General features: G+C 39.9%; 1 protein-coding gene across 2 annotated transcripts in view; it reads left to right on the forward strand.

Moving 5' to 3' along the window:
• LOC134209274 (protein doublesex-like) overlaps positions 1-13,510 on the forward strand; it is a 152,584-nt gene extending 139,074 nt beyond the window's left edge. For both annotated transcript variants that reach the window (XM_062685268.1, XM_062685277.1), the window contains exons 2-3: positions 12,632-12,667; positions 12,738-13,510. In XM_062685268.1, coding sequence (XP_062541252.1) covers positions 12,638-12,667; positions 12,738-13,301 — 594 coding nt within the window. In that variant the 5' untranslated portion in view covers positions 12,632-12,637 and the 3' untranslated portion in view covers positions 13,302-13,510. The remainder of the gene's footprint in view (positions 1-12,631; positions 12,668-12,737) is intronic.
• The last annotated feature ends 8,276 nt before the right edge of the window (positions 13,511-21,786 follow it).

The following is a 21,786-nucleotide window of genomic DNA, read 5'->3' on the forward strand; positions in this document are numbered from 1 at the left end:
CCGCCGACTAACACCAATTGCAAGAGAGTTCGTAGGGCAGTACCAGGCGGGATTTATGGGTGAACGCTCTACCACAGACCAGGTGTTCGCCATACGTCAGGTATTGTAGAAATGCCGCGAATTCAACGTGCCCACACATGATCTATTTATCGACTTCAAAGCCGCATAAGATACAATCGATCGAGACCAGCTATGGCAGCTAATGCACGAAAACGGATTTCCGGATAAACTGATACGGTTGATCAAGGCGACGATGGATCGGGTGGTGTGCGTAGTTCGAGTTTCAGGGGCATTCTCGAGTCCCTTCGAAACGCGTAGAGGGTTACGGCAAGGTGATGGTCTTTCGTGTCTGCTATTCAACATCGCTTTGGCGGGAGTCATACGAAGGGCAGGGATTGACACGAGTGGTACGATTTTCACGAAGTCCGTCCAGTTATTTGGTTTCGCCGACGACATTGATATCATGGCACGTAACTTTGAGAGGATGGAGGAAGCCTACCTCAGACTGAGAAGCGAAGCTAAACGGATTGGACTAGTCATCAACACGTCGAAGACGAAGTATATGATAGGAAGAGGCTCAAGAGAGGTCAATGTGAGCCACCCACCACGAGTTTCTATCGGTGGTGACGAAATCGAGGTGGTTGAAGAATTCGTGTACTTGGGCTCACTGGTGACCGCCGATAACGATACCAGCAGAGAAATTCGGAGACGCATAGTGGCTGGAAATCGTACGTACTTTGGACTCCGCAAGACGCTTCGATCGAATAGAGTTCGCCGCCGTACCAAACTGACTATCTACAAAACGCTTATAAGACCGGTAGTTCTCTACGGACACGAGACCTGGACGATGCTCGTGGAGGACCAACGCGCACTGGGAGTTTTCGAAAGGAAAGTGTTGCGTACCATCTATGGTGGGTTGCAGATGGCGGGGCGGACGGTACGTGGAGGAGGCGAATGAACCACGAGTTGCATCAGCTGTTGGGAGAACCATCCATCGTTCACACCGTGAAAATCGGAAGACTGCGGTGGGCCGGGCACGTAGCCAGAATGTCGGACAGTAATCCGGTGAAAATGGTTCTCGACAACGATCCGACGGGAACAAGAAGGCGAGGTGCACAGCGGGCAAGGTGGATCGATCAGGTGGAGGACGATTTGCGGACCCTCCGCAGACTGCGTGGTTGGCGAAGTGCAGCCATGGACCGAGCTGAATGGAGAAGACTTTTATGTGCAGCACAGGCCACTCCGGTCTTAGTCTGATAATAAATAAATAATAACGGCCGAGTTGCCGAATAATATGCAATTATTGGTTCTCCCAGGAATTCATTCTGAATTCCCCCAGGAATTCATCTCGACTTCCTCCAGGAATTCATCTCGAATTCCTCCACGAATTCATCTCGAATTCCCCCAGTAATTCCTGAATTTCCCCCAGGAATTCATCCTGAATTCCGCCAGGAATTCATTCTGAACTCCTCCAGGAATTCTTCTCGAATTCCTCCAGGAATTCATCTCGAATTCCTCCAGGAATTCATCTCGAATTCCCCCAGGAATTCATCTTGAATTCCCCCAGGTACTCATCCTGAATTCCCCCAGGAATTGATCCTGAATTCCCCCAGGACTTCATCCTGAATTCCCCCAGGAATTCATCCTGAATTCCCCCAGGAATTCATCCTGAATTCCCCCAGGAATTCATCCTGAATTCCCCTTGGAATTCATCCTGAATTCCCCCTGGAATTCATCCTGAATTCCCCCTGGAATTCATCCTGAATTCCCCCTGGAATTCATCCTGAATTCCCCCTGGAATTCATCCTGAATTCCCCCTGGAATTCATCCTGAATTCCCCCTGGAATTCATCCTGAATTCCCCCTGGAATTCATCCTGAATTCCCCCTGGAATTCATCCTGAATTTCCCCTGGAATTCATCCTGAATTCCCCCAGGAACTCATCCTGAATTCCCCCAGGAATTCATCCTGAATTCCTCCAGGAATTCATCCTGAATTTCTCCAGGAATTCATCCTGAATTCCTCCAGGATTTCATTCAGAATTCCTCCAGGAATTCATCTTGAATTCCTCCAGGAATTCATCTTGAATTCCTCCAGGAATTCATCTTGAATTCCTCCAGGAATTCATCTTGAATTCCTCCAGGAATTCATCTTGAATTCCTCCAGGAATTCATCTTGAATTCCTCCAGGAATTCATCTTGAATTCCTCCAGCAATTCATCCTGAATTTCTCCAGGAATTCATCCTGAATTCCTCCTGGAATTCATCCTGAATTCCTCCTGCAATTCATCCTGAATTCCTCCAGGAATTCATCCTGAAATCCTCCAGGAGTTCATCCTGAATTCCTCCAGGAGTTCATCCTGAATTCCTCCAGGAATTCATCCTGAATTCCTCCAGGAATTCATCCTGAATTCCTCCAGGAATTCATCCTGAATTCCTCCAGGAATTCATCCTGAATTCCTCCAGGAATTCATCCTGAATTCCTCCAGGAATTCATCCTGAATTCCTCCAGGAATTCATCCTGAATTCCTCCAGGAATTCATCCTGAATCCTCCAGGAATTCATCCTGAATTCCTTCAGGAATTCATCCTGAATTCCTCCAGGAATTCATCCTGAATTCCTCCAGGAATTCATCCTGAATTCCTCCAGGAATTCATTCTGAATTCCTCCAGGAATTCATCCTGAATTCGCCCAGGAATTCATCCTGAATTCGCCCAGGAATTCATCCTGAATTCCTCCAGCAATTCAACCTGAATTTCTCCAGGAATTCATCCTGAATTCCTCCAGGATTTCATTCTGAGTTCCTCCAGGAATTCATCTTGAATTCCTCCAGGAATTCATCTTGAATTCCTCCAGGAATTCATCTTGAATTCCTCCAGGAATTCATCTTGAATTCCTCCAGGAATTCATCTTGAATTCCTCCAGGAATTCATCTTGAATTCCTCCAGGAATTCATCTTGAATTCCTCCAGCAATTCATCCTAAATTTCCCCAGAAATTCATCCTGAATTACTCCTGGAATTCATCCTGAATTCCTCCTGAAATTCATTCTGAATTCCTCCTGGAATTCGTCCAGAATTCCTCCTGGAACTCGTCCTAAATACCCTCTGGAACTTTTCCTGAATTCCTTCTGGAATTCATCCTGAATTCCTCCTGGAATTTATCCTGAATTCCTCCTGGAATTCATCCTGAATTCCTTCGGGAATTCATCCTGAATTCCTTCTGGAATTCATCCTGAATTCCTCCTGGAATTTATCCTGAATTCCTCCTGGAATTCATCCTGAATTCCTCTTGGAATTCATCCTGAATTCCTCCTAAAATTCGTCCTGAATTCCTCCAGGAATTTATCCTGAATTCCTCCAGGAATTCATCCTGAATTCCTCCAGGAATTCATCCTGAATCCTCCAGGAATTCATCCTGAATTCCTCCAAAAATTCATCCTGAATTCCTCCTGGAATTCATCCTGAATTCCTCCTGGAATTCATCCTGAATTCCTCCTGGAATTCATCCTGAATTCCTCCAGGAATTCATCCTGAATTCCTCCAGGAATTCATTCTGAATTTCTCCAGGAATTCATCCTGAATTCCTCCAGGAATTCATCCTGAATTCCTCCAGGAATTCATCCTGAAATCCTCCAGGAGTTCATCCTGAATTCCTCCAGGAGTTCATCCTGAATTCCTCCAGGAGTTCATCCTGAATTCCTCCAGGAATTCATCCTGAATTCCTCCAGGAATTCATCCTGAATTCCTCCAGGAATTCATCCTGAATTCCTCCAGGAATTCATCCTGAATTCCTCCAGGAATTCATCCTGAATTCCTCCAGGAATTCATCCTGAATTCCTCCAGGAATTCATCCTGAATTCCTCCAGGAATTCATCCTGAATTCCCCCAGGAATTCATCCTGAATGCCCCCAGGAATTCATTCTGAATTCCCCCAGGAATGCATCCTGAATTCCCCCAGGAATTCATCCTGAATGCCCCCAGGAATTCATTCTGAATTCCCCCAGGAATTTATCCTGAATTCCTTCAGGAATTCATCCTGAATTCCTTCAGCAATTCATCCTCAATTCCTCCAGGAATTCATCTTAAATTCCTTCAGGAATTCATCCTGAATTCCTCCAGGAATTCATCCTGAATTCCTCCAGGAATTCATCCTGAATTCCTCCAGGAATTCATCCTGAATTCCTCCAGGAATTCATTCTGAATTCCTCCAGGAATTCATCCTGAATTCGCCCAGGAATTCATCCTGAATTCGCCCAGGAATTCATCCTGAATTCGCCCAGGAATTCATCCTGAATTCGCCCAGGAATTCATCCTGAATTCGCCCAGGAATTCATCCTGAATTCGCCCAGGAATTCATCCTGAATTCGCCCAGGAATTCATCCTGAATTCCCCCAGGAATTCGTCCTGAATTCCTCCAGGAATTCATCCTGAATTTCCCCAGGAATTCGTCCTGAATTCCTCCAGGAATTCATCCTGAATTTCCCCAGGAATTCATCCTGAATTCCCCCAAGAATTCATCCTGAATTACCCCAGGAATTCATCCTGAATTGCCCCAGGTATTCATCCTGAATTGCCCCAGAAATTCATCCTGAATCGCCCCAGGAATTCATCCTGAGTTCCCCCAAGAATTCATCCTGAATTGCCCCAAGAATTCATCCTGAATTCCCCCAGAAATTTATCCTGAATTTCCCCAGGAATTCATCTTGAATTCCTTCAGGAATTCATCTTGAATTCCTTCAGGAATTCATCTTGAATTCCTTCAGGAATTCATCTTGAATTCCTCCAGGAATTCATCTTGAATTCCTCCAGGAATTCATCTTGAATTCCTCCAGGAATTCATCTTGAATTCCTCCAGGAATTCATCTTGAATTCCTCCAGGAATTCATCTTGAATTCCTCCAGGAATTCATCTTGAATTCCTCCAGGAATTCATCTTGAATTCCTCCAGGAATTCATCTTGAATTCCTCCAGGAATTCATCTTGAATTCCTCCAGGAATTCATCTTGAATTCCTCCAGGAATTCATCTTGAATTCCTCCAGGAATTCATCTTGAATTCCTCCAGGAATTCATCTTGAATTCCCCCAGAAATTTATCCTGAATTTCCCCAGGAATTCATCTTGAATTCCTTTAGGAATTCATCTTGAATTCCTTCAGGAATTCATCTTGAATTCCTTCAGGAATTCATCTTGAATTCCTCCAGGAATTCATCTTGAACTCCTCCAGGAATTCATCTTGAATTCCTCCAGGAATTCATCTTGAATTCCTCCAGGAATTCATCTTGAATTCCTCCAGGAATTCATCTTGAACTCCTCCAGGAATTCATCTTGAATTCCTCCAGGAATTCATCTTGAATTCCTCCAGGAATTCATCTTGAATTCCTCCAGGAATTCATCTTGAATTCCTCCAGGAATTCATCTTGAATTCTTCCAGGAATTCATCTTGAATTCCTCCAGGAATTCATCTTGAATTCTTCCAGGAATTCATCTTGAATTCATCTTGAATTCCTCCAGGAATTCATCTTGAATTCCTCCAGGAATTCATCTTGAATTCCTCCAGGAATTCATCTTGAATTCCTCCAGGAATTCATCTTGAATTCCTCCAGGAATTCATCTTGAATTCCTCCAGGAATTCATCTTGAATTCCTCCAGGAATTCATCTTGAATTCCTCCAGGAATTCATCTTGAATTCCCCCAGGAATTCATCTTGAATTCCTCCAGGAATTCATCTTAAATTCCTCCAGGAATTCATCTTGAATTCCTCCAGGAATTCATCTTGAATTCCTCCAAGAATTCATCTTGAACTCCTCCAGGAATTCATCTTAAATTCCTCCAGGAATTCATCTTGAATTCCTCCAGGAATTCATCTTGAATTCCTCCAGGAATTCATCTTGAATTCCTCCAGGAATTCATCTTGAATTCTTCCAGGAATTCATCTTGAATTCTTCCAAGAATTCATCTTGAATTCCTCCAGGAATTCACCTTAAATTCCTCCAGGAATTCATCTTGAATTCCTCCAGGAATTCATCTTGAATTCCTCCAGAATTCATCTTGAATTCCTCCAGGAATTTATCTTGAATTGCTCCAGAATTCATCTTGAATTCCTCCAGGAATTCATCTTGAATTCTCCAAGAATTCATCTTGACTTCCCCCAGGAACTCATCTTGAATTCCCCCAGCAACTCATCTTGAATACCCCCAGGAATTCATCTTGAATTCCCCCAGGAATTCATTTTGAATTCCTCCAGGAATTCATCTTGAATTCTTCCAGGAATTCATCTTGAATTCCTCCAGGAATTCATCTTGAATTCCTCCAGGAATTCATCTTGAATTCCTCCAGGAATTCATCTTGAATTCCTCCAGGAATTCATCTTGAATTCCTCCAGGAATTCATCTTGAATTCCTCCAGGAATTCATCTTGAATTCCTCCAGGAATTCATCTTGAATTCCTCCAGGAATTCATCTTGAATTCCTCCAGGAATTCATCTTGAATTCCTCCAGGAATTCATCCTGAATTCCTCCAGGAATTCATCCTGAATTCCTCCAGGAATTCATACTGAATTCCTCCAGGAATTCAAGATGAATTCCTCCAGGAATTCATCTTGAATTCCTCCAGGAATTCATCTTGAATTCCTCCAGGAATTCATCTTGAATTCCTCCAGGAATTCATCTTAAATTCCTCCAGGAATTCATCTTGAATTCCTCCAGGAATTCATCTTGAATTCCTCCAAGAATTCATCTTGAACTCCTCCAGGAATTCATCTTAAATTCCTCCAGGAATTCATCTTGAATTCCTCCAGGAATTCATCTTGAATTCCTCCAGGAATTCATCTTGAATTCCTCCAGGAATTCATCTTGAATTCTTCCAGGAATTCATCTTGAATTCTTCCAAGAATTCATCTTGAATTCCTCCAGGAATTCACCTTAAATTCCTCCAGGAATTCATCTTGAATTCCTCCAGGAATTCATCTTGAATTCCTCCAGGAATTCATCTTGAATTCCTCCAGGAATTCATCTTGAATTCCTCCAGGAATTCATCTTGAATTCCTCCAGGAATTCATCTTGAATTCTTCCAGGAATTCATCTTGAATTCCTCCAGGAATTCATCTTGAATTCCTCCAGGAATTCATCTTGAATTCCTCCAGGAATTCATCTTGAATTCCTCCAGGAATTTATCTTGAATTCCTCCAGGAATTCATCTTGAATTCCCACAGGATTTCATCTTGAATTCTCTCAGGAATTCATCTTAATTTCCCCCAGCAATTTATCTTGAATTCCCCCAGGAAATCATCTTGAATTCTCCCAGGAATTCATCTTGAATTCCCCCAGGAATTCATCTTGAGTTCCCCCAGGAATTCATTTTGAATTCCCCCAGGAATTCATCTTGAGCTCCCCCTGGAATTCATCTTGAATTTCCTCATGAATTCATCTTGAACTCCCCCTGGAATTAATCTTGAATTCCCTTAGGAATTCATCTTGAATTCCCCCAGGAATTCATCCTGAATTCCCCCAGGAATTCATCCTGAATTCCCCCAGGAATTCATCCTGAATTCCCCCAGGAATTCATCTTGAATTCCTCCAGGAATTCATCTTGAATTCCTCCAGGAATTCATCTTGAATTCCTCCAGGAATTCATCTTAAATTCCTCCAGGAATTCATCTTGAATTCCTCCAGGAATTCATCTTGAATTCCTCCAAGAATTCATCTTGAACTCCTCCAGGAATTCATCTTAAATTCCTCCAGGAATTCATCTTGAATTCCTCCAGGAATTCATCTTGAATTCCTCCAGGAATTCATCTTGAATTCTTCCAGGAATTCATCTTGAATTCTTCCAAGAATTCATCTTGAATTCCTCCAGGAATTCACCTTAAATTCCTCCAGGAATTCATCTTGAATTCCTCCAGGAATTCATCTTGAATTCCTCCAGGAATTCATCTTGAATTCCTCCAGGAATTTATCTTGAATTCCTCCAGGAATTCATCTTGAATTCCTCCAGGAATTCATCTTGAATTCCTCCAAGAATTCATCTTGAACTCCTCCAGGAATTCATCTTGAACTCCTCCAGGAATTCATCTTGAATTCCTCCAGGAATTCATCTTGAATTCCTCCAGGAATTCATCTTGAATTCCTCCAGGAATTCATCTTGAATTCCTCCAGGAATTCATCTTGAATTCTTCCAGGAATTCATCTTGAATTCCTCCAGGAATTCATCTTGAATTCCTCCAGGAATTCATCTTGAATTCCTCCAGGAATTCATCTTGAATTCCTCCAGGAATTCATCTTGAATTCCTCCAGGAATTCATCTTGAATTCCTCCAGGAATTCATCTTGAATTCCTCCAGGAATTCATCTTGAATTCCTCCAGGAATTCACCTTGAATTCCTCCAGGAATTCATCTTGAATTCCTCCAGGAATTCATCTTGAATTCCTCCAGGAATTCATCTTGAATTCCTCCAGGAATTCATCATGAATTCCTCCAGGAATTCATCATGAATTCCTCCAGGAATTCATCATGAATTCCTCCAGGAATTCATCTTGAATTCTTCCAGGAATTCATCTTAAATTCCTCCAGGAATTCATCTTGAATTCCTCCAGGAATTCACCTTAAATTCCTCCAGGAATTCATCTTGAATTCCTCCAGGAATTCATCTTGAATTCCTCCAGGAATTCATCTTGAATTCCTCCAGGAATTCATCTTGAATTCCCCCAGAAATTCATCTTGAATTCCTCCATGAATTAATCTTGAAATCCTCCAGGAATTCATCCTGAATTTCTCCAGGAATTCATCCTGAATTCCTCCAGGAATTCATCTTGAATCCCTCCAGAAATTCATCATGAATCCCTCCAGGAATTCATCTTGAACCCTCCAGGAATTCATCTTGAATTCCTCCAGGAGTTCATCTTGAATTCCTCCAGGAATTCATCTTGAATTCTTCCAGGAATTCATCTTGAATTCCTCCAGGAATTCATCTTGAATTCTTCCAGGAATTCATCTTGAATTCTTCCAGGAATTCATCTTGAATTCTTCCAAGAATTCATCTTGAATTCCTCCAGGAATTCATCTTGAATTCCTCCAGGAATTCATCTTGAATTCCTCCAGGAATTCATCTTGAATTCCTCCAGGAATTCATCTTGAATTCCTCCAGGAATTCATCTTGAATTCCTCCAGGAATTCATCTTGAATTCCTCCAGGAATTCATCTTGAATTCCTCCAGGAATTCATCTTGAATTCCTCCAAGAATTCATCTTGAATTCCTCCAGGAATTCATCTTGAATTCCTCCAGGAATTCATCTTGAATTCTTCCAGGAATTAATCTTGAATTCCTCCAGGAACTCATCTTGAATTTCTCCAGGAATTCATCTTGAATTCTTCCAGGAATTAATCTTGAATTCCTCCAGGAACTCATCTTGAATTCCTCCAGGAATTTATCTCGAATTCGTCCAGGAATTTATCTCGAATTCCTCCAGGAATTTATCTCCAGTTCCTCCAGGAATGTATCTCGAATTCCTCTTGAATTCCTCTTGAATTCCTCCAGGAATTCCTCTTGAATTCGTCTAGGAGATCATCCTTAAATCCTTCAGGAGTTAACCCTGAATTCCTCCAGGAATTCATTCAGAATTCTCCCAGGAATTCATCCAGAATTCCTTCAGAAAGTCATTCAGAATTCTTCCAGGATTTCATCCTTGAATTCCTCCAGGAATTCATCTTGAATTCCTCCAGGAATTCATCTTGAATTCCTCCAGGAATTCATCTTGAATTCCTCCAGGAATTCCTTTAGAATTCCTCCAGGAATTCATCCTTAAATCCTTCAGGAGTTCACCCTGAATAAACGCTTTTAAACAAGGGGTGAAAAAAGTGCTCAGTTTAATTGTTTTGTCATATTTCTCTATGGATTTTTTTTTAATGGAACATTTTAATTTCTTCATGGAAATATCTAATTTTATGATTGTATTTTTTGCTTTTTAAAGTGCGAAATTACTTTTATTTTGAGGAATATTTTTAATTGTTTATGGTAATTTTGCATTATTATGAGGGAAATTTTATTTTTATTTATTGCATACACAATTTGGCAATTTCTTATTTTTTAATGGAAAATAAGAGAGAGTTCTTATTTTAGTCATTTTTTGAAATTTCTTTTGTAAGGGTTTCTTCTGGGATTCTGGGGAATTTATTATTTATTCTGATGCTCTGGGAGTGTTCGTTTGAAATCATGGGGAATTTATTCTATTGAGACATGAATGGCTTTCAGAGAAGATCTAAAGGATTCGGATTCCCTTTGAAGATGCTGGAGTAATTTTCAATGATGCTCCTGAAACCTAATAAAACTCCGAAAAGAATTCATGCTAGATATTGCTGAAGTAATTACCACAGAAGGTCGTTGATGAATACCTGAAGGAATTCCAGAAAAAATATGTGAATTCTTGCGGGAATTCCAAAAGTAGTTCCAGGAGGATTTTCATGAGAAGTTTCTACAAGAATTTCAGTAGGAATATTTGGAGAAAGCCCAAGAATAATTCATAGAGGAGTTCCAGGAGGAACTCTCAGAGAAATTTGAAGAAGAACACAAAAGCAGAAATTCAGAATGAGGAACTTTCGGAGGAATTCCAGAAAGAACCTATATGTTAGTTCGTGGAGGAATTCTAGAAAGAATGACTACATCCAAGATGAACATTTGGGGGAATATCAAAAAGAATTTATGTAGGAAATCCAGGAATTCTGGAAGGAACATCTGCAGGAATTCCCGGAGAAACATCCGGAAGTATTCCAAGACGACCTTAAAAAATAATTCAAAGGAAAACGTCCTTCAGGAATTCCTCATGGAATTGCTCCAGAGATTCCTTTGAACTTTCTTCAGAATTTCTCCTTGAGTTACTCATGGAAGCTCTCTTGGAGTTCCTTTAGAAATTTCTTTTGCAGTTTCTTCATCAATTTCATTTGGAGTTCTTTCAAATATTACCGTCAAAAGATTATGGTTATGCTCCTGGAGTTCCTCTATGGATTTATTTAGGAGTTTCTCCAGGAATTCCCATTGGAGTTTATCCAATTCATCATCAATTTCTTCATGAGTTCCACCTGATATGTCAGCTGGGGTTCATCCAAGAATTCTTTCTGCTTTTTTTTTTTACAATGTTATGGAAACTCATATGTGAATATGTACGTTATGTGGAAGATATTTATTTGAAAAATGTATTGGAGGTAACCACTTTCCCTTCGATGGGACTCGAAGCCATGACCCTACAGTACGCTAGACTGGTGCTTTAACCAACTAAGCTACGAAGGACCTCCGTCGGCCTTCGCAACCTAGCGGCTACTGAACGAGCTCGAGATTCCCAAATTGGACGCATAGTCAAATCACTCGCAATCCATTTCTCAAGCCAACACTACCACATGTGTATAGTACACGTTCACATTAGAGAAGCGTGAGTATTTAGAATGTCTGGCGGCTGTACACATTCTTCATCAGCAACTGTACTGATCAAGTGAGGTTGTGTAAGCATTTACCAGTCGGTCGTCAAGCTCAGACCCGACCGCATTGCGTAGGCAAGAGCACGCAACTCAGGTTCAGTTCAATCAAAGTTAATTGCCTATTTCCGGGGATTAAACCACCCGACTTGGACGTTAATTTACAATGTTATGGAAACTCATATGTGAATATGTACGTTATGTGGAAGATATTTATTTGAAAAATGTATTGGAGGTTGGAGGTAACCACTTTCCCTTCGATGGGACTCGAACCCATGACCCTACAGTACGCTAGACTGGTGCTTTAACCAACTAAGCTACGAAGGACCTCCGTCGGCCTTCGCAACCTAGCGGCGAAGGGAAAGTGGTTACCTCCAATACATTTTTCAAATAAATATCTTCCACATAACGTACATATTCACATATGAGTTTCCATAACATTGTAAATTAACGTCGAAGTCGGGTGGTTTAATCCCCGGAAATAGACAATTAACTTTGATTGAACTTCTGCTGTTATTCCAGGAATTCACTTTGGACTCGTGCAGATCCTTTCGGAATTAGGAATTCCTCCTCCATTAGGAATTCCTCCTGAAGCTTCCTCAGGAATTTCTGCAAGGATTCCTCCTGGCGTCTTTTCGGCAATTCTTCTTAGATTCCTTCCAATAATTTTACCTGGGGTTCATCTATGATTTCTTCTTGTAGCTCCTCTAGGAATTACTTCTAGAGTTCTGACCCAGGAATTCGTCCTGAATTCCTCCAGGAATTCATTTAGAATTGATTCTGCATTCCCCCATGAATTCATTCTGAATTACCCCAGGATTTACCTCCAGGAATTCATTCTGAATTCTTCAAGGAATTCATCCTTAATTCACCCGGGAATTCATTCTGAGAATTATTATCTCAAACTCTGTATTTTGTAACTAAATGTAACATATCAACATATCTTTTATTCGCCACGTAATTTCAAAGCTAACAATAGGATATTTTAAATATTGCTGTAATACATAATATTTTTCGAGAATTTAATATCAACAGTTCTCTCACACAATCGCAAGTAAATTTGGCATCCACTATTTGGATGTACATGTGATCAAGTAGTGTAGCTAAAAAATAAACAATGTAGCATATGTAAGTAACACTCTGATTTACCCAAACTTTCTCTTTTTTGTTTCAGTGCCACATGGCTGCTATTGTTGCGGCTTCATCATCTGTAAGTAAATCCATCCTAAAGGTCCTTAAAATTCACTAACAATTGTTTTATCTCTATTTCTCTTCCACAGAATAGTAGTTTATTCGATAACACTCACCATCGACGGAGCATCCGTCAATCATTCAGTCAGCACAATCGTCAAAGTCATCATCATCATTATCATCATCATTACTGTAACAGCCACTACTACCGTCGACGATCTACGCGAACCATCAGCCGAGGCGGGGGAGGTGGAACACCAGCTTTGGGTCGCGATGAAGCACTTCATCAGGACTGTTGCGGCACCAGCGGCATCGGCATTTCCAGCTGCAGCAATCAAAACAATAACAATAACGGAAACACTAACAACAGTGGGCATGGCAGCCTCCACCGGGCAACATCGGGCGGTGGCAGTGGTAAGCGTTGTACTTTTGCGGCGACCACGACCACGATTCCGAGTACTAGCGGCGGCGATGCCAGCTGCAGTAGCAGTCGATTTAGCAGCGGTCGCAAAAACCCAATCAGACCGCCACCCACCACGGTTCTAGTGAGTCACGGTACACGAGAATCGATGCAATTTGATGACAATCCACATATTACGGTGCACAGCCAAAGCTCAAACAGCAGTACCTCGACGCTGAGAATTCTCGAGTGAATAACGGGTATAGAAGCTTGAGGGAAGGTGCACTGTGACAACACTTTACAGAGAATGTGATTGATCGAGAAGTATTTGATGAGAATAAGTAGCGTTTTATGATGGAATCGTAACTTCCGTAATGGTACGCAATGTCGATACTTTTAGTCCTTCGACTGCATTCAAAATTATTGATCTGTGAAAAAAACTTATGTTTTTGAAAGCACTAAAAATTTCACATGAAAATCGAAATAATGAAGGAGGCCCCAAATCCAAAAAATTTCCACATTTTGTTGAAATATCAAACATTTCGGTGAGGCAAAATGCCCTACTGGGACTAGCCTACAATGTACTACGCGTCTCCACGCACTATTCATACCAGAATGCTGATTTGCCGACATGTGGCACGTTGTTCCCTAAAGAGCTGCCAGTTAAATGGCGTTTTGCCTCATGAGTTTTCCAGCAGCAAAATATCACCACTTTTTTGAAATGTGAATATTATCAATATGATGTAGATATTCAACAATTTTAAGATGGCATCAGCTAGCTATATTGTTTGACAGTTACATAAGGTAAAAATACCCACGAAAGTCATTATAATTAAGACATTAGAGCAGCCTTTGCGTAGCAATAGCATATTGCCCTCTCCCGCCTTCCCATATAGAAGAACAAAAGTTGTTATAAACTAAAGAGAAAGATTGTTGCTGTCGTCATAGACAATTCAATATCTTGCTGTGGCAAGGATAGGCTAGAAATTAAATGTCAACGCAAAGCTCATGCACATACACTTAAATAAGGATCAAATTCGCGAGAGTGGCTATGGAGCCACGGCTCTGGGCTGCACAAAACTGCGTATACTAAACCAAGCTGGCCGCTCACAGATTTGGGTACATACATGGCCCTAAGACCATCTTTCGAAAAATTTCATCCCAGATTTTGACAGTTATGTGCCCAACATATTTGGAAATAAGAACAAACAGAACCACAACGCAAAAATCGTTCTCTTTAATTTACAACCGCGAATCCATTTTTCATTTCACAGAAACAAATTCATCTTATCGCGAAGTAAAATAATGTTGCACCATTTACTTCTGCTCTTTTTTTCCAACATGCGTGCTCACTTTCTCACTCCTGAAAAAGATAGCAAAAATACCAATAGGTTTTTCATTCATGTGTTTTGATAGGAAAAATATAGGAGCCGTACGATCCAGAAAATTGCATTTTATGCGAATCAGTTTAGCCCTCTCAGGACTACTTTTAATTTAAATTGATCAAGTTTTGAATACACATTCACTATTTCAGGGTCTCCAAACCTTCCTGGAGTTCAGAATATGCGATCTATTCGACCAACCAAACCCTGAACGATGTATCCGTGCATCCTTCAACATCCCAACAGATCCATTAAGCCGATACGACTTTTGCAAGCTACAAGAGGCCTTTTTGGTTCTCCAAAACGTTCTGGACTTCAGAACATGTGATCTATCCGATTCACCAAGTAATGAACGATGTATTCGTTCATCACTAAACATCCGAGCAGTTCCATCGAGTAGACTCAATTCGACTCGTCGAAAAAAATGATAACATACTAAAATATTTTCTCGGTTGCTCTTATAATCCTTCCGAATAATTTTCCAAGGAACTTCTGTACCACATCTGGATTCAAAACGTCCTGGGGCGCATATCATTTCACCTATCCAATGATCCAACTTATAAAAAAATATTAGATATGATATACCAGTATGTCCATTGAGCTTATATGACTTCAATCGTCACTTCTACAAGCCATTGAAGACCTACAATTTGCTTGCATTGAAGACCTATGGTTTGCTAAAATATCATGTAGGTTGTATTGTTTGTTGTAATCATCCAAGTCCGTGAACTCAGGATTTCTACGTCCCAATATAAGTAGGTAATAATAATAATAGCTATATGATAATAACTATAAAATATAATATATAAAAATGACAATAGTTATTGTGCATCTGGTAGATATTTGGATCATAACTCAATTCAGTCATTCAGGATGACTGCATTGGGTAGATGCTGACGCTGAGTACGTTGTGTAGAGAACATTGAGGACATTGAGGACATGATGCGCATATGCCTATTGGACCGGATTGGGTATATACCGACGATGTGAACATTACAAAAGCCTTGATTGATCTGGTAGATAACTTGTGTTGAACTTGATAACGTTTTGGAGCACCTTGAACATCTCATTTTCAAGAAAATTGGGTTTACATGATGCGTATATGCGTATTGAACCATATTGGGTATATGCCGATGAGGAGGACATTGCATACGGCTTGGTTGATCTGATAGATATTGTAGGCTGAACTCGAGAATGTTTTGTAGAACCTTTAGTGCCGCGTATCCTGAAAATTGATCACTGTATAACTAAACTTGATTGAGTTTTGAGAATTATCAAACAATGTGATACAGGATAAAACATTTCAGATTAATTTGCATGCTCTCCGAAACGAAATCTTCACAAGGTTTCAGATATTTGGGTCTTCAGGATACAGTCAAACTTGACCTCCAATATTTTTCCTGTGAAGCCAACATCCTGATGAACATTTTTGATAAAGACTCAGTTCTCTTTTTTTTAAACTATCATTTATTTGGAAGGCTCATTTGCCCTAAAGCGTTACGGAGCCGCAATCATGTTTTTGAATACAGTTTTTCATGATTTTTATACACTAATGTTAGTTTTGGGGAACCGAAAGCACGCAGTTTGGTCGAGGTTAGGGAATACAATTATGCAATATGAAAGAAAGGGAATTTAGGATGCTTAATTAATTACAATGCTGATGTTCACAGAGTTGAAATCCTTGGCAATGTTTCACATCTGTAACATCAGCAACTTTCAAAAATTGGTGGACAAGGGGCATATATTCGAGATCCCACTTCCCCAATAGGCTTTGGCTGGTTTCTTTGGACCCGAAGATGTTTAGTTAGTGCTGAGGCCACAATGCTCCTCGCACGCCCACACGACATGGTCAATGTCTTGATAGTCTGCGCCGCAAACACAGATATTGCCTTCTGAAAGCACTACTCGAAAAAGATATGCATTGAAAGAGAAGTGATTGGACATTAGACGACACATGGTTCGAATGAAGTCTCGTCTCAAATTCAATTTTTTGAACCATGGACCCTTCAATACATGTTGGCGAAACTCATCTCCCCATTTGTCCATTTTTGTCACCAGTTGATCCAGGTTCCGTGACGAACTAATGAATAAAATCATCGAAGGTGATTTGCCGATCGTAAATATCACCTTCCATTGCGCCCACCTTAGCCAGAGAGTACGCTTTCTTATTTACCGGGATCGAGCAATGAGAAGGGACCCAAGCCATGTTTATTGTGTAAGACCGTTGTGATAAACCACTCAAGAAGATACGCTGAGTGCTTAACCGGTTTCATTGACCGGACAGCCTCCAAGGAATGAATTTCTGAAGAATGCAACGCAAGACGGTCGTTCGTTCCCTTGCCCCTGCGGAAACCAAACTGTGTATCTGACAAACAAAATATTCTATTCAACCCATTTGTCTAGCTGGAAGAGAATCATCTTCTCCAACAGCTTCCGAAGACAGGGCAGCATCGCGATAGGGCGATACGAATTACAATCCGATGCGAGTTTTCCGAGTATCATCGTGTTGGCCTCATGATATACGAATGCAGAAAAGGTAACTTGGCTTAGAAACCTCGCAGATAATAACTGTGGAAGTGCTTGATGCAGGCCTGGTAGCGAGTCACTTTTTAGTGACGTGGTCACTATTTGGAGTCTAGTCACTAAAAAGTCACTATTTGCATCCAAAAGTCACTAAAGTCACTATTTTTCGGAAATGGTCACTAAAGTCACTATTTTTGGTAGCGGGCTTGGTAGTCATATGGCTACTGCTTCTGCCTCATACGCAGGAGGTCGTGGGTTCAATCCCAGGTCCGTTCCATTCTCCTACTTTGTATCTTTCTCTTTATTTCTCATGTTCTAGCAATCGCTAGAACTGGAAATGGACTTCCATACCGTTTCCATTACTATTCCTATACCTTCAACTTGAGTATTCTATCAGTAATTTGCTAGAATTGGAAATGAACTATAGAGCTCGTTTCCTACATCCAATTAGAAATTCCATCAGTTATCTTCTCCTATCTATCACTTTGGCAGCTTGTTAACCAAGACGGACCTCTGCCTCTCCAACCTAACCCAGACATTCCAACAAATTCCGCATGAACTCGTGGCAAGTGCAGAGGTATATTCGGCTTGCAGTGGGCGAGTGATTGCATCATCATTTCCTCCCCCTTCCCTATATTGACTTGCATTCTGACGTGGCAGGCGCCAGTATGACCTAACAAATGAGATCACCAGTACTTGTACATTGAAGATATGTGCTAGTCCCAAGCAAACATCTGTTGGTTCCCTGTGCAAGGACAACAGAACCGTGACGGCGTGGCCAGTTCCGTTATCGACCATTTAAAATACAAGAATCTCGGACTGTGTAGAGCAAACCCCATGCTTCCACCCATTGGTTCCCTGTGCAATTGCGATTGGTCTGGTCAATCACGGAGTAGGAACTACAAAATGCACGTCATCATACCCACTACAAAATGCACGGTCATCATACCCATGATCAATCAAATCAAATGTGGATCTAGTAGCAATATATTAAATTTGGGAAATATGCACCAAAGAAGTTCCAAGTGTGATGTGAAAATCGTGTTATTTCCGATTTATGTCAACTATGATCTTTTTCTTCACGAATGGAATTTTTTAAAATGCGAAAGGCGAACCTCAAGTAAAGAGTACAGAATTTAGGAGTTTTGGTACCAGAACCACGTAGTCTGCTGGTAAGCGTTGATACTTTCAGTTTCTTTCATCACATGACAATGATGTTTGATGTTTCTCAGCGTCAGGGAGTGGCATAAGCGATTAGGGTGTTGATCTTAAATGGTTGGTCAATCCATTTATGATTGCTAAATCCGCCTTGCGACCCTTCGAGATAAGTCTCGAAAAAAAAATGCAAATGAAGAAGTGATTCTATTTATTAACAATTAAGAAAAGATACCCAAAAACTAGTGTGGAGGTGAATGAATTGGTCGGATTTTTTAAATCTAAAACAAAACAAAAAACTAATTAGATTTAAAAGATTTTTTTTAACTCGAGATTATTTGGCCACCCATTTTTAATCAACTTTAATACTAAAGTGTGCCGTTTAGAAATTAAAGTTTATTGGAATTTTTGGATTTCTAATAAGATACCATGGTTTTATTGGATTTTCAAATTTTCCCTCAGAATGCCACGTCAAGTTCAAAATATCAAAAACTTCATTTAAATTTATTATTAAACATAGCTTAATAACAGGTAAAATCGTATTTAAAAAATTTCTTCATTATTTTAATTACTTTGTATTTTTTCAAACAAATGGTCCTACCAATTATTTATAAGCTTAGTGAGTCCAAATAGTCTAGGAATCTGTTAGATAAATTTATATCATTCTTTAGCTGTTGTACAGAAAACTTCAAGCTCATATTAAACAACAAATGTTGTTGTAATCATCCACATAATTTTGTGATACAAAATGTAACTCTCTACCCGTTCCCGTGACGCTGGGTAGATACCTTCTCGTGGTGTGTTACTTAATATGAGGTACCATGGTCACATTGCTAGCTTCTGGCTGATCCAACGAATATCTTTCTCAATACCCAAATCCGTGGTATTCATGAGAGTATCGCAGACGCTGGCCTCTTGCGTCCATCCTCTCCCTTCTTACGATGAAGATGGGCATGGCCAGTATCAGTAATCATCATGCTTTTGTTGTTTTTGCCTTTTCTTGATTTCTGATAGCATTCTACATAAGGATTTCAAAAATAACACACTAGTTTGCAATCTACGAATTATACCGTAACAATGCTAATGCAACTTGTAGTTCTATACCCGGTTCAAAACTTCATACAAAAGTCACTATTTGGTCACTTTTTCTTCATCGTTGGTCACTAAAGTCGCTATTTTGAACAGCATTCATCGCTACCAGCCCTGTTAATGAACACTAAGCTGCTAGGCGGCAAAGTCTCAGTGGGGGATGTAATGCCAATGATGAAGAAGAAGGACCATGATGATTACCTTACTATTCCGATCAACTTTGTAGAACAACATTTTTTTCTACAAAATAGTTTTGGCGTAAAATGCATCTTTCCGCGTAGATCTGTATCCTTGACCATAGTGCATTGCATTGAGGACATGATGTACATATGCCTATTAGATCGGATTGGTAATACAAAAGCCTTGGTTGATCTTGTAAATAACTTGGGGTAAACTTGAGAACGTTTTGGAGTACTTTGAAAATCTCGTATTCGAGTAAATTGGGTTTACATGATGCACATATGCCTATTGAACCATATTGGGTATATGCCAATGATGAGGCCACTGCATAAGGCTTGGTTGATCTGGTAGATGAATGTTCTGGAAGGTTGTATACGATTTAGTTATACTGATCTTAACAATCAGTATAATTAAACTTGATTGAATGTTTAGAATTATCAAACAATGTGATACAGCCGGCATCCTGATGAATATTTTTGATAAATGAAGATGGAGCTCTTGTATCTTCATTAAATAGATTTTCAGCCCACGGCTGGCTCATATTTGGTATTCCGATTTTCTTCACACATATACAAATAGCGTTTGATTCATATTCACATAACTTGAGAACGGTGAATTTTCTTCATTCATTCAGTTTTTTTCGTTATATTATCCAACAAGTTTATAAATAATCACATATGAAAATCTCGAAAAAATTAAACTAAAATTACGATTTGTATGAAAGTTTTGCACTCGCACAAACGAGTCGAAACTGCAGGGACAGCTAATACTCGTTGAATTGCAAAAAATAGTTTTTTTTGTTTCCCTGTGTCTGATACATGCAAAAATCTACAGATTTGAGAAGTGAACAATAAGTGAAGAAATGTGAAGTACCATGAGAAAACAAAAACCATTCGAATTTTTCAATATAAAAGTTCCGAGCGTGTTGGCATAATCGAATGGGGTCCGTACAAAAGAAGTGAAACCCCGTGCTGATAACCGATCTTAAGGCCAATTTTCACGGAATTTAAAACTGAAAGCACTCGCGTTTTCAAGGGCACCTCATTCAAAACGGAAGAAAGGCACAACTGTCATTTTTATTATTCGCGGCAAAGCTGAAATAATAAAAATGACAGTTGAGCGAGATTTGGATTTCGTGAGGATTGTCCTTAAATAAGTTGGTACTTGAATTTCCGTGAAGGGAAAATTCCTTCCTTCTCTTTTTCCGTGCTTTTGTCGAATACTGCTGCTTTTTTTTCTTGCAATGCCAAATTTCCAATCCAAAAGATCTGTGGTTTAATGAGATAAGATAGAAGAAAAGATAACTTTTCCAAGAAACCTTTCTAATAATAATGGTGGAAGTGCTCATAGAAGACAACAATGTCCCAGATATGGGATGGGATGCCAGCTTACTATTACATGCCATCATGCCGAATGATGTTGAAAAATTGACAAATAATGTGTCTTAATAAGTCAATTAACAAAGTCACAAGAATACGTCAGTTTCTAAATTATGCCAATAACCCTGGTCCCAAATAATTGGTTATCAATATCTAAATACACTGATGGATTCCGAAATAATTATTCATTTGTATACTCCTTATCTAATCATTAATTATTTGTAATAAAAATTTGCAAAGTTTGTCCATACATCTATCATACAAATATTTGAATTTATTACAAAGTGTGTACTTCATTTTTTTAAATATTGATCCCATTAAACTATGAACTTTGTTTCATAGACATAAGAAGTTCAATTATAACAACATTGGGCGTACTACCGTGGAACGCTTATGTTTAAAAACCCCGAAATTGCTATTTTAATTTTTATTGAATAGCATTCGTTCGATAAACGCTACATTTGACTAAATATACAACTCGATCAACCACGTTCACTGTAAACAACATGTCAAATCACACTCTTGGTAAAGATACGGGTCCCTGTAAACTGCAACTACTATAAGAGAATCATGAAAACAACGTAGAAAATATTTCCAAAATCGTATACAACCCCCACATACTAAAACACATAAACACGAGTAGTTCCATTTAAAATTTACTTTCACTCCAAACTAATATACACCGTCAGACTAGTTTATGTAGAGAGTGTTTAAGTTTTTGCACAAACAAACCAACAAAACCGCATCCAGCAAAATAGATGGAACCGACCCGGCTATAGAGCGACTTGGACAGAGTTCATATACCACACATCCAGCACAGCGCGCCGCCAGCGGGTGAAGGATAAACACCTGCGAGTATACGTTTTTGGCATCATCAAGCTCTCCCTCACCTGAACGCCAAAAAAAAATATTCAAGCTTTAGGAACCACAAACCAAACACGCTATGTCACCATTGTTGTCTTCGCAGTAGATTGAATTAACCGCACCGGTGTGTGCAGTAGCAATTCAACGATTTCAATTAAAAGGAGTG

The sequence above is a fragment of the Armigeres subalbatus genome, chromosome 1, assembly GCF_024139115.2.
Source record: "Armigeres subalbatus isolate Guangzhou_Male chromosome 1, GZ_Asu_2, whole genome shotgun sequence".
NCBI classification, from domain to species: Eukaryota; Metazoa; Arthropoda; class Insecta; order Diptera; family Culicidae; genus Armigeres; species Armigeres subalbatus.